An 11,635-nucleotide genomic window follows, 5' to 3' on the forward strand; every position below is an offset into this window, starting at 1 on the left:
AGTGTGAGCGGGGGAGGGACAGAGAGAGGGGGAGACACAGAATCCAAAGCAGGCTTCAGGCTCTGAGCTGTCAGCACAGGGCCCGACGTGGGGCTCAATCTCGTGAACCACTAGATCATGACCTAAGCCGAAGTCAACACTCAAGTGACTGAGCCACCCAGGCGCCCCTGTCTATGCCTTTTTTTAACACATCTAGCAGCCACCGTAAAGAAACCTCTCTTCTGAATTGTTTTCTGTAGTACATTTTGATGTTTAGGTTAACTGTCCAAGCTGCATTCAGTGCTCAAGGTTAGGAAGGGCAGCAGCGAGTGGGTGGTGTGGCTGAACAAAGCGGGTCCCTATGGTGCCTCACTTGGTACTACCTGACTCTGGAGTAGATAACACCTAGCTGGTAACCAAAGAATAGTTAGCTCCCCTGGGGGAGAGATAGAAAGGGAAACACTCTTTCACTGGAGGCTGGTAGCTTGAGAATGGTGTGACCCCAACCGGGAGTGACGGTCGGTGTCCACGGTGGTCTGCGCTTCCCATGTGCCGTTTCCCCCGTTCCCCGTCCTTCGCCTCACTGGGCGTGTTCTGGATCCCTGAACAAGAAGTTCCAGTTATGTTTTGCGTGAAATCTTACACACACCGTTTTCCCCCTTTTCAGGGAAAACAAGTCAAGCCTAGAAGAAGACCTCCTCCTAACCCAGGCGGACGAAGTCAAATTACAAATCAAATGTGGCCGTTGTCAGATCACTGCCCAGTCTTTTGCTGAAATCAAGTTTCATTTACTTTACGTTCACGGAGAGGAAATTCAGGGCCGGCTGCAAGAGGAGATCTTACCGGGAAGCACAGGAGCTCAGGAAGAACTGGTGAAACACACTGCTCCTTTCAGGAAACAACATCCTGAGAGAAGGAGGCTACTCAAGCGTGCTCCCCCTGATGAGGACTTAAATGCATTTCCTAAGCTGAAAAGGCAGCTGTGCCTTCATCATCACACTGATGTGGACAGGTTCAGGAAAATGGAGGGAGCCCAAGCGGGACCCAGGGAGCCGCTGCCGGGGGCGGTCCCCCGGGGCTCTGTGAGTCCCAGCCCCCACACCCTCTTCTTTGGGGCCCGTTCAGGCTTTAACTGTGTCCTCTGTGCACAGACACTGGCCAGGAAGGAAGAAGTCCTCCAGCACTGGGAACAAGAGCACAACTGTGAGGACCCTCCCAAGCTGTGGACGATTTTAAATGCATTCTCTAGCCAGGGGGTGACCGGACCTCCCGGGGAGACTGAGAAATGAAATCTTGGGGGTGGGGGTAAAGAGAATGCTGCTTGCTTGCTCTCTGTTTCTCTCAAAGCCCTGCATTTTTATGGTGGTGCTTAATTATAAAAGTCAGACAAATTAGGATCAGCATTAATGAGCACAAGTGATTTTTGTACATAGTTTTATTTTCTTACAAAATATACATATATATATATATATATATGCCTTTCGTGTATATTTTTCTAACCATATGCAGTTTTACTTTAAAAGTCTGTGTACTAACCATTAATGTCTTAGACTTTGAGAATAAAGAAAAAGACCAAAAGTTGGCAATTGAAATGTAAAAAATTATATAGGCTGTTCTTCAAGTACAGTGTTCAGTGTGTTTGAGCGTGCGCATATATCATTAGTTCAGCTGTTTGCTGTTTAAGTAGACGGACAAATGTGAGCCAGGCCAGTCTCAGCCACACGTATGGTGTTGATATTTATCAAATTCTCTGGTGTATTTGAATAGGCTATAGAGCAGTACATTTAATAAGGTTCTCATCTACCATAATTTAAAATTCCATGTTTCCTGGATTTTTTCCAATATTTTTGCTATTTTCTTAAATGTACGTTGCCTTGAAGATTAGATGTTGGTAAGTCTTACAGCTGTAGTGTTCCATATCAAAGTAATCAAGCATTTTTTAGTACTTCAGCTAATAAAAAACCACTTTTTGGTTAAAAGTTCTTCTCAAATAGTCTTTCGGGCCAGGAAATTTACAACCTGGAAAGTGTGCTAGACAGTTCAGCCCAGATGGCTAGGTGTCTGAACCGCTCGCCCTCCCTCCCAAGGAGCTTCACAGGGTCATCGCTAGCTGATCAATTTTCGATGTAACTGTGCCTTTCAAGCCCAGGGTTCTCTTTGAAAGCCAAGAGTAAATGATTGCCTCTTAAATTCCTGGGAACCAGAAAAGTTGCCACTTGGAGCTCCTGGACATCCTGGCTGCAAAATCATTTTCTTAGAGTGGGGGAGTTTAAGCAGTCGTCCAGCTGAGGTTCCAGCCTCCGGGTGAAAGTACTGTGCATGTGGCCGTCTGCCTGAAGCACGGCCCAGGCGTCGTCACAACATGTTTCTGTGCTACAGGAAGTTGCCGAACCAGGAAGAACTGAATTCGAATTGATAAGCTAGTGGTTTTTAAGTCATCTTCTTTTTTTTTTTAATGTCTTATTTTTAAAAAAAGCGTTCATTAGTACGATTTGGCTCAAATTTTCCAGAAAGTCAATTCTTGACTTTTTGCAAATAGTTTTATAAATTTGAGACTATGAGGGTAGGCATGGAAATCTCTGAAAGATTTTGCTGCCGTGGTGTGTCAATCATCGTGCTTTACCCAGTTGGAAAGAGATCATATCAGACCTTCACTGTTTGATATTTTTAGAACCAGGTTAGTAATGAAACCACTTTACCATTCAGTGCCGCACCTTTTGGGAAGATTGGTCTGAAGGCCTAAAAGTGAGATCAACCAAGAACACTACTTGAATTCAAACCATGAAACTTGAATTCAAACTATAAAATAATTCGTAGACTACTCAGTCCTCAGATACTAAGCAGTATTTCTGAAATACTAGCCAGTCGGCCAAGGCAGAGGAGGGGGTCTGGAGTATGTACAGAGGCAGAGTTGTGGGGGAGAGTGCCCCCACACAGCAAGTAAAGGAAACTCTGAAGTCCACCAGGTTGTGGAGACACCTGCCTACAGCCAGTGTTTTGCCTACAGCAAAACACGGAGGGTATAGACAGCCTGTAAAAAGTAGAGACTTATGAATGGGGCACGGGCCCAGGTAGGAGGGTGTGACTGGCTCATGATTAGGTGCCCTGACTGGATCCCCTTCTCATCAGGGCCCTATACCATAGGTTTGGGGCAGGGGGCAGGGGGGTCAGCACTCATCTTTAAGAAAGCTCTTATTATGAGAAAAGGAGATGTGCAGTGCAGAGGGCCTCACTGGATGCCTATGTGTGTGGGTTCATTCGGAATAGAATGTTCTAGTTCTCAGCTTCTAGAAGCACTCCCCTGCATTACAGTGGGAAGGGTCCTGCTGCCACCCAAGATAAGGGGCTTCTGGCCCTTTAAGAGTGCTTCTTCATCTGGAGTGGCACAGAGAGGGACTCCTACCGGGGAGCAGGAAGGAAAGAGAGGGTCATTCAGCTAAAGAGGCTCTGGGAACAGCTCAGATTGATAAGCCAGTGGGCCTTCATTGATGAGCCTTCCTTGGACACAGACATGTTGTTGGTGTGGTCCCAACCTACATCCTTGACCCACAGGCAGTGAGGTGTAGAAACGTGCTGCTCCGTGTGACCCTCAGAGCGTTACCTGTCCAGGACTCCATTCCCTCGTGTGTGCACAGTGAGTGATGCTCCTGCCTTGGGCCTCGCAGTAACCGGGGGCTGATATTTATCATGTTTCTGGCCAGCCTTGGAGAAGAGGTGTATTAGACCATAGAAAGACCATTTAAAATGGCTCAGGTAGGCTCTTCCTGTAAGCGGCCTCAGGTGATCTCTGAAAATGGTCCGCCATTCACTGGACCCAGAAAATCCTACAAAATCATGCAAATGAAGAGATTCAAATCTTCATGTTCACTTTATACGCATGTATCCAAGGTCACATGACAGTACCTGAAAGTACCTGTGAAAGATGTCACTTTGCAGAAGCAATGTGTGCCATTCCGTCGCTACCATGGTGTATTTGGTAGTTGTGCCCAGGGCAAACAGTGGGGCTGGACACCGGGTCAGTGGCCCAAAACGTGCTGAGTTTTTACTGCAGATGCTTTAAAACTGCAGAGTAATGCTGAACTTAAGGGTTTAGATGTAGAGTCTCTGGTCATTGAGCTCATCCAGGTGAACAAAGCCCCCCCAAGATGTAGTGGAGAATTTACAGGGTTCATGGTGGGATTAACTCATACATGAGCCCTCCCTGCCACGCTGAGACGATCCTTACTGAAAAAGAACAGAGTATTCCTAAACCAGAAGAGGAGGTTGCAAAAAAAAAAAGGTTTTGCTCAGAAGAAAAAGACTTCCTGGAAGAAACTGAAGAAACAAAAACCTATGGCCTGGGAGTAAATTCTGCATAAAATAAATGCAAATAAAAGTAAAAAAAAATAATACAATTTTAAAAATAAAGCAGCTCACGTAGGTCTCAAGTCCAGAATTCAAAAATGAAAACTCTACTGAGAACCATAGAAATTTTCATCTTTGCATAAAAAGTGTATTTTAATTTTTCAGTTATCAAAGTAGGATCTGGAGTACATGGAGGCTGCCAAGTGTTTCTTTATACAGAAAGTGGCATTCAGTTATTTCCATTCTGGGCTCTACTTTGGCCCTCATGTTCCTCCCTGAGGCTGCCCCTTCCTGGCCTGGATCTGGCCAGCACCGCAGTGCTCACCCCCGGGTCTTGAACTTGACAGTGGACTTGTCCACTTCCCACACTAGACCATAAGCCTCTGGAGGGCAGGGATTGTGTCTTTGTTCAGCACGCAGCCCCAGAGGGTCCAGTACCTGATATGGAATAATGTACAATAAACATTTGTTGAAAAAATGGATATATTAGCTAAATACAAATGGAATTGGCACTTCCCTTTTTACGAATAAAGCCAGCTTCAGGAGTAACCAAACTTACAGCTAGGAAGGCATAGAGGCAAATTTGGTCTTAAATTCAGCGTACTCATTTTGCTTAATGTCTTTTGCTTCTTGGAAAATTGTCCCAGAGCCAGCAAAACGGGACGTTTTTCTTTTCTCTTGGCCCTAAATTATTTCTGAAAGTTACAGCATTTTAGATTTGTATTGTTTTATTAGCTGTCATTTTTATTCATGTCCCCTTTTGTTACTCTCTCTTTCTCTGGACCTCTTCCTGGTTTAGCTTGACTATTCCTCCGTTAAGCTGTTCCTCATATGGAAAGTTGTCTCTTCATCAGCACGCCATAAATAATCAAACCTGGGCGCGTTCCATTACCTTCTCTGGCTCCACACTCCTGCCTCCCAGCTGCACGGCTCCAGTTTTCCGTGGCCCCAGTGACATGATTGTTGGCAATAAATGCTCAACTTCATTTATTTATTAGAATTCTCGGATCTGGACTGGTTTGCTCCATTCAAGCTGCTGACATGCTTTGTTAGATACATATTTTATGGAGTCTCCTCCTTTCACTGAGCTCCTGAGAAACAATGCCCCGGTAGAGATGAACTGGGATTTAACAGAACAGGCTTTTAGCTTCAACTTTATACAGACTTCCCTGACATTAGACAATCAGCAGCTTATCTAGGCTTGTGGTGCAATCCAATATATATTTTAACTATATCCATCTCTTCGAGAATGTTCCCTTTTGAGGTGAAATGTTTATTGTATCTCCTGTTTGGTCATGGTCATGGTTATCACCATAATAAAACTATAGCCACAGTTTTGCAAGCATATTTTAAAGTTGTGTTCAGCGTGCAGACATTAGCTTAGTGGTACATCACATTTTCCACACTCTGAAGTGTGAAAATGTTTCAATGTGTTGCCTAACCCTAGGAAAAATCGCTATCTATTGAAGGAAACCAAATATGACAACTCAAGAGAAACAAAGATTATTTGTTCTAATTTTGATATGAAGCTAATCAGGATTTTATTTGTTTGTATGAAACTTGCCCCCACCTTCAGAATTGCTCTCCTGCTCCTCCTGCTTTGTTACCTTAGCAGCAAAGAATTCGCCTATAATAGGACAGCTATATTACCTCTTTAGGTATGTTCTAAAAACAAAGTCGCAAGCAGTTAACATGATAGATCATTTCTTTTTTTTTTTTTTTTTTAATTTTTTTTTAACGTTTATTTATTTTTGAGACCGAGAGAGACAGAGCATGAACAGGGGAGGGGCAGAGAGAGAGGGAGACACAGAATCTGAAACAAGCTCCAGGCTCTGAGCTGTCAGCACAGAGCCCGATGCGGGGCTCGAACTCACGGACCGTGAGATCATGACCTGAGCCGAAGTCAGACGCTTAACCGACCAAGCCACCCAGGCGCCCCATGATAGATCATTTCTGACAAGTCAAACAGCCACTAAGCACTACTCAAGTAACAGATTTCACCTTGTATTATTAAATATGATTTTAATCTCCAACTAGGAGCCTCAGGTAGAGATCACCAGATCTTCTATAGGCTTTTGCAGAAACAGCAGTGAGCGGGATCTGACTACTTCCTGAGTTGCAACGCAGATCTTAGCACAAGAATTTGGCCATGGGAAGAGGCCCAGGTAGCTCAAACATAGGACCTCCATAACTATCCCAAAGCTGTGTCTGTATCTGGAAGTAATATTTAGGAATATGTTCGTAGGAAACTAAAACACTGCCTTTTCCTAGTGTAATCCAAATTAAAGCACAGTTCAGTTTTTCATAAGATATTCATGGAGCCAAGCCTTTTGGACAATGGTTACACCCAAGGAAAGCTAAAATATCCAAGAAGATGAAGTCTTTTGAATGGGGTTTATTCTTTCTTGAAGTAAAGGGTGGGGATGGGGGAAGCAAGAGGGCAGTCCTATTGTGTCAGGATGTGGCACGAGGAGGTTTTTGATGATGAAAAGCCCCCACGGGGCACTATGAGGGTAGCATGCCTCCTGGATCCAGTGCCCACAGAGCAAAATGACCAAAAGTCACCAAAATCACCAAAAGTGATATTTTGGTACAATCACAGTGGAGCAAATGAAATGTGACAAATCAAAATCTAAAATGCACAGACCTCTTGATCCAGATACTCTGCTTCTGGGAATGTGTCCTACAGATATCAACGCACAAGTGCACAGACGGGTGGATGAGGATGTTCACTGCAGCACTGTTGATAATCAGTAGAAAACGTACACAACTGTCCACAGATCTGGTATAGCAAAACTGCAGCGCACCATATGATGGAATACCATCTAGAGTGTAAAAGATTGATGTAGCACTTTATGAGCTCAACTATGTGAGGTGTGAAGGAAACAAGGTATGGAACAGTGTACGGCACACTCTTGTTTGCTATTTATTTATTTATTTATTTATTTATTTATTTATATTTTATTTTTTAAAGGAGGAAGTGGGGCACCGGGGTGGCTCCATCAGTTAAGCATCTGACTCTTGGTTTTGGCGCAGGTCATGATCTTGCAGTTTGTGGGTGTGAGCCCTGCGTCGGGCTCTGTGCTGACAGCATGGAGCCTGCTTGGGATTCTCTCTCTCCCTCCCTCTCTCTGCCCCTCCCCTGCTCGCTCTATTTCTCAAAATAAACTTAAAAAAGGGTTTTTTAAAGAAAGAAAGAAAGAAAGAAAGAAAGAAAGAAAGAAAGAAAGAGAAAGAAAGAAAGAAAAAGAAAGAAAGGGAGGAAGAAAGAGACGAGATAGATGTATTATTATAGATGCTTGTGTGTGCATAGAGAATTTCTGGAAGGTCATGTCAGGAAAGGGGTACCAAGAGATGGGAAAGAGGGACACACTTTTGCATTACTGAAATATTTTGCTACATTTTATTTTTTCCAATTGAAAAAAAATGGCTTTACCAGATTAAGCTGTAGCTCTCCTCTTCTCTTTCCGGAATGCCTCAGCCAAACTGTGAAGGAAGAAAAGTTTGTCTTACCCCTCAGCTTTGGGGCCCACACAGATGTCCTCAACTTTGCCCTGCTGCCTAACTACCACAAAGAGAGTGATCCACGGTGAGAAAGACAGCTTTTTAACCTAGTGTGCATGTGGATCCACATATAGATGCAGATACCTATAATCCAGATGAAAATTTGACTTCATAAAAATACAGTGTATGCAATAATGCACATTGCATTTCAATATGTTCTAACATTGTTTAAAAGCTGGCTACTTGATGAGGTTCCAATAGTTCAGTTTTGCTTTTATTTCCCTTGCCTTCAGAGACAGGTCAAGTAAAGAAGTTGCAGCAGCCGAGATCAAAGAGGTTGTTGCCTGTTTTCTCCTGCAGGATTTTGATGGTTTCCTGACTCACATTTAGGTTTTCATCCATCTTGAATTTATTTTTGTGTGTGGTGTAAGGAAGTGGTCCAGTTTCATTTTTCTGCATGTTGCTGTCCAGTTCTCCCAGCACCATTTGCTAAAGAGACTCTTTTTTTCGTTGGATACTTTTCCCTGCTTTATCAAAGAGTAGTTGGCCACACACTTGTGGGTCCAATTTTGGGTTCTCTATTCTATTCCATTGGTCTCTGTGTCTGTTTTTGTGCCAATACCATACTGTCTTGATGACTACAGCTTTGTATTGTAGTAGAGGCTAAAGTCTGGGATTGTGATGCTTCCAGCTTTGATTTTCTTTTTCAACATTACTTTGGCTATCCGGGGTCTTTTGTGGTTCCATACAAATTTTAGGATTATTTGTTCTAGCTCTGAGAAGAATGCTGATGCTATTTTGATTGGGACTGCATTGAATGTGTACATTGCTTTGGGTAGTATCGACATTTCAACAATATTTGTTCTTCCAGTCCATGAGCATGGAATGTTTTTCCATGTCTTTGTGTCTTCTTCAATTTATTTCATAAGTTTTCTATAGTTTTCAGAGTATAGATCTTTTACTCTTTAGTTAGATTTATTCCTGGATATTTTATGGTGCGTGGTATAATTGTAAATGGGACCAATTCCTTGATATCTCTTTCTGTTGCTTCATTATTGGTATATAGCAACAGAATGCAACCGATTTCTGTACACATTGATTTTATATCCTGCAACTTTGCTGAATTCATGTATCAGTTCTAGCAGTTTTTTGGTGGAGTCTTTCAGGTTCTCCATGTAGAGTATCATGTCATCTGCGAAAAGTGAGAGTTTGACTTCTTCTTTGCCAATTTGGATGCATTTTATTTCATTTTGTTGTCTGATTGCTGAGGCTAGGACTTCCAACACTGTGTTAAACAAAGGTAGTCAGAGTGGACATCCCCTTCGTGTTCCTAATCTCGGGGGGAAGGCTCTCAATTTTTCCCAAGGATGATATTAGCTGTGGGCCTTTCATAAGTGGCTTTTATGATGTTAAGGTATGTTCCTTCTATCCCGACTTTCTTGAGGGTTTTTATTAACAGAGAATACTATATTTTGTCAAATGCTTTTTCTGCATCTGTTGACAGGATCATATGGTTCTTATCGTTTCTTCTATTAATGTGATATATCACGTTGATTGATTTGCAAATACTGAACCAGCCCTGCAGCCCAGGAATGAATACCATTTGATCATGGCGAATAATTCTTCTAATATACTATTGAATTCGATTTGCTAATATCTTGAGAATTTTTGCATCCATGTTCATCAGGGATATTGGTCTGTAATTCTCCTCTTTAGTGGGGTCTTTGGTTTGGGAATCAAGGTAATGCTCGCTTCATAGAATGAGTCTGGAAGCTTTCCTTTCATTTCTATTTTTTGGAACAGCTTGAGAAGAATAGGTATTAACTCTGCTTTAAATGTCTGGTAGAATTATCCTGGGAAGCCATCTGGCCCAGGACTCTTATTTGTTGGGAGATTTTTGATAACCAATTCAATTTTTCACTGGTTATGGGTCTATTTAAATTTTCTACTTCTTCTATTTTGAGTTTTGGTAGTGTGTGGGTGTTTAGGAATTTGTCCATTTCTTCCAGATTGTCCAGTTTGTTGGCATATAATTTTTCATAGTATTCTGTAATAATTGTTTGTATTTCTGTGGTGTTGGTTGTGATCTTTCCTCTTTCATTCATGCTTTTCTTTATTTGGGTCCTCTCTTTTCTTTTTGAGAAGTCTGGTTAGGGGGTTATCAATTTTGTTGATTCTTTCAAAAAACCAGATTCATTGATCTGTTCTACAAAATCCCAAAAAATGGATTCTATTTTGTTTATTTCTGCTCTAATCTTTATTATTTCTCTTCTTCTGCTAGTCTTGGGCTTTGTTGCTGCTGCCTTTCCAGTTCTCTGAAGGCAAGGGAAAGAAAAGCAAAAATGAACTATTGGGACCTCATCAATATAAAAAGTTTCTGCACAGCAAAGGAAACAATCAGCAAAACTAAAAGGCAACTGACAGAATGGGAGAAGATATTTGCAAATGACATATCATATAAAGGGTTTGTATCAAATATCTATAAAGAATTTACCAAAATCAACACCCGAAAAGCAAATAATCCAGTGAAGAAATGAGCAGAAGACATGAATAGATACTTTTCCAAAGAGGACATCCAGATGGCAAGCAGACACATGAAAAAATGCTCAATATCACTCATCATTGGGGAACTACAAATCAAAACCACAATGAGATACCACCTCACACTGGTCAGAGTGGCTAAAATTAACAACTCAGGAGACAACAGATGTTGGCAAGGATGTGGAGAAACGGGAACCCTCTTGCACTGTTGGTGGGAATGCAAACTGATGTAGCCACTCTGGAAAACAGTCTGGAGGTTCCTCAAAAAATTAAAAACAGAATTACCCATTGACCCAGCAATAGCACTACTAAGCATTTATCCAAAAGATACAGGAGTGCTGATTTGTAGGAGAACATGTACCCCAATGTTTATCACAGCACTATCAACAATTGCTAAGTTACGTAAAGAGCCCAAATGTCCATCAACGGACAAATGGTTAAAGAAGATGTGGCATATCTACTATGGAACATAACTTGGCAATAAAAAAGAATGAAATCTTGCCATTCGTGACAACATGGATGGAACTGGAGGGTATTATGCTAAATGAAATAAGTCAGTCAGAGGAAGACAGTTATCATATATTTTCACTCATATGTGGAATTTGAGAAACCTAACAGAAGACCATAGGGAAAAGGAAGGAAAAATAAGTTACAGAGAGGGACACAAACCATAAGAGATTCTCACATGCAGAGAACAAACTGAGAGTTGATGGGAGTGGGTAAAATGGGTGATGGGCATTAAGGAGGGCACTTGTTGAGGTGAGCACTGAGTGTTGTATGTACGTGATGAATCATAGGAGTCTACTGAAGCCAAGACTACACTGTATGTTAGCTAACTTGACAATAAATTATTAAACAATAAATGAATAAAAGAAAATTTACACTCAACCAGAAATAAATGAATAAGTGAATGAATGAATGAATGAACAAGTAAATAAATAAATAATTTGCTTCACACTAAATTGATTTCATGACCCACTAAAGAGAAAATACAATCTGCAATACACTGCTGTAGACCTCAGATTTTCTGTCCCCACCCCTATGCCATCTTGGCCTTTCTGGGCTGTCACCCAGTTGCTCAGGTCTGTGCTGCCAGAGGCGTGATGGGTGACTCTCCTCTCTCTTCACGAATATGCATCTGATAGGCCTTTGAAGGGTGACCTCAAGCTAAATGGATGACTAACTAGGGATTTTGGACACCCTGTGGCGAATACAAAGGCCTTTGGTGCCTCTCCAGCAATGCCCTGGTGGCTCTTGAATACCCCTT

At 42.0% G+C, this 11,635-nt stretch overlaps 1 protein-coding gene across 8 annotated transcripts in view; it reads left to right on the forward strand.

Moving 5' to 3' along the window:
• Positions 1-5,670, forward strand: part of ZNF438 (zinc finger protein 438) — a 187,257-nt gene extending 181,587 nt beyond the window's left edge. For all 8 annotated transcript variants that reach the window (XM_019465212.2, XM_019465216.2, XM_019465213.2 and 5 more), the window contains one exon: positions 647-5,670. In XM_019465212.2, coding sequence (XP_019320757.2) covers positions 647-1,268 — 622 coding nt within the window. In that variant the 3' untranslated portion in view covers positions 1,269-5,670. The remainder of the gene's footprint in view (positions 1-646) is intronic.
• Positions 5,671-11,635: the final 5,965 nt, after the last annotated feature.

This window comes from Panthera pardus, unplaced genomic scaffold, assembly GCF_024362965.1.
Source record: "Panthera pardus isolate Hobbes unplaced genomic scaffold, ASM2436296v1 HiC_scaffold_6, whole genome shotgun sequence".
Classification (NCBI taxonomy): Eukaryota; Metazoa; Chordata; class Mammalia; order Carnivora; family Felidae; genus Panthera; species Panthera pardus.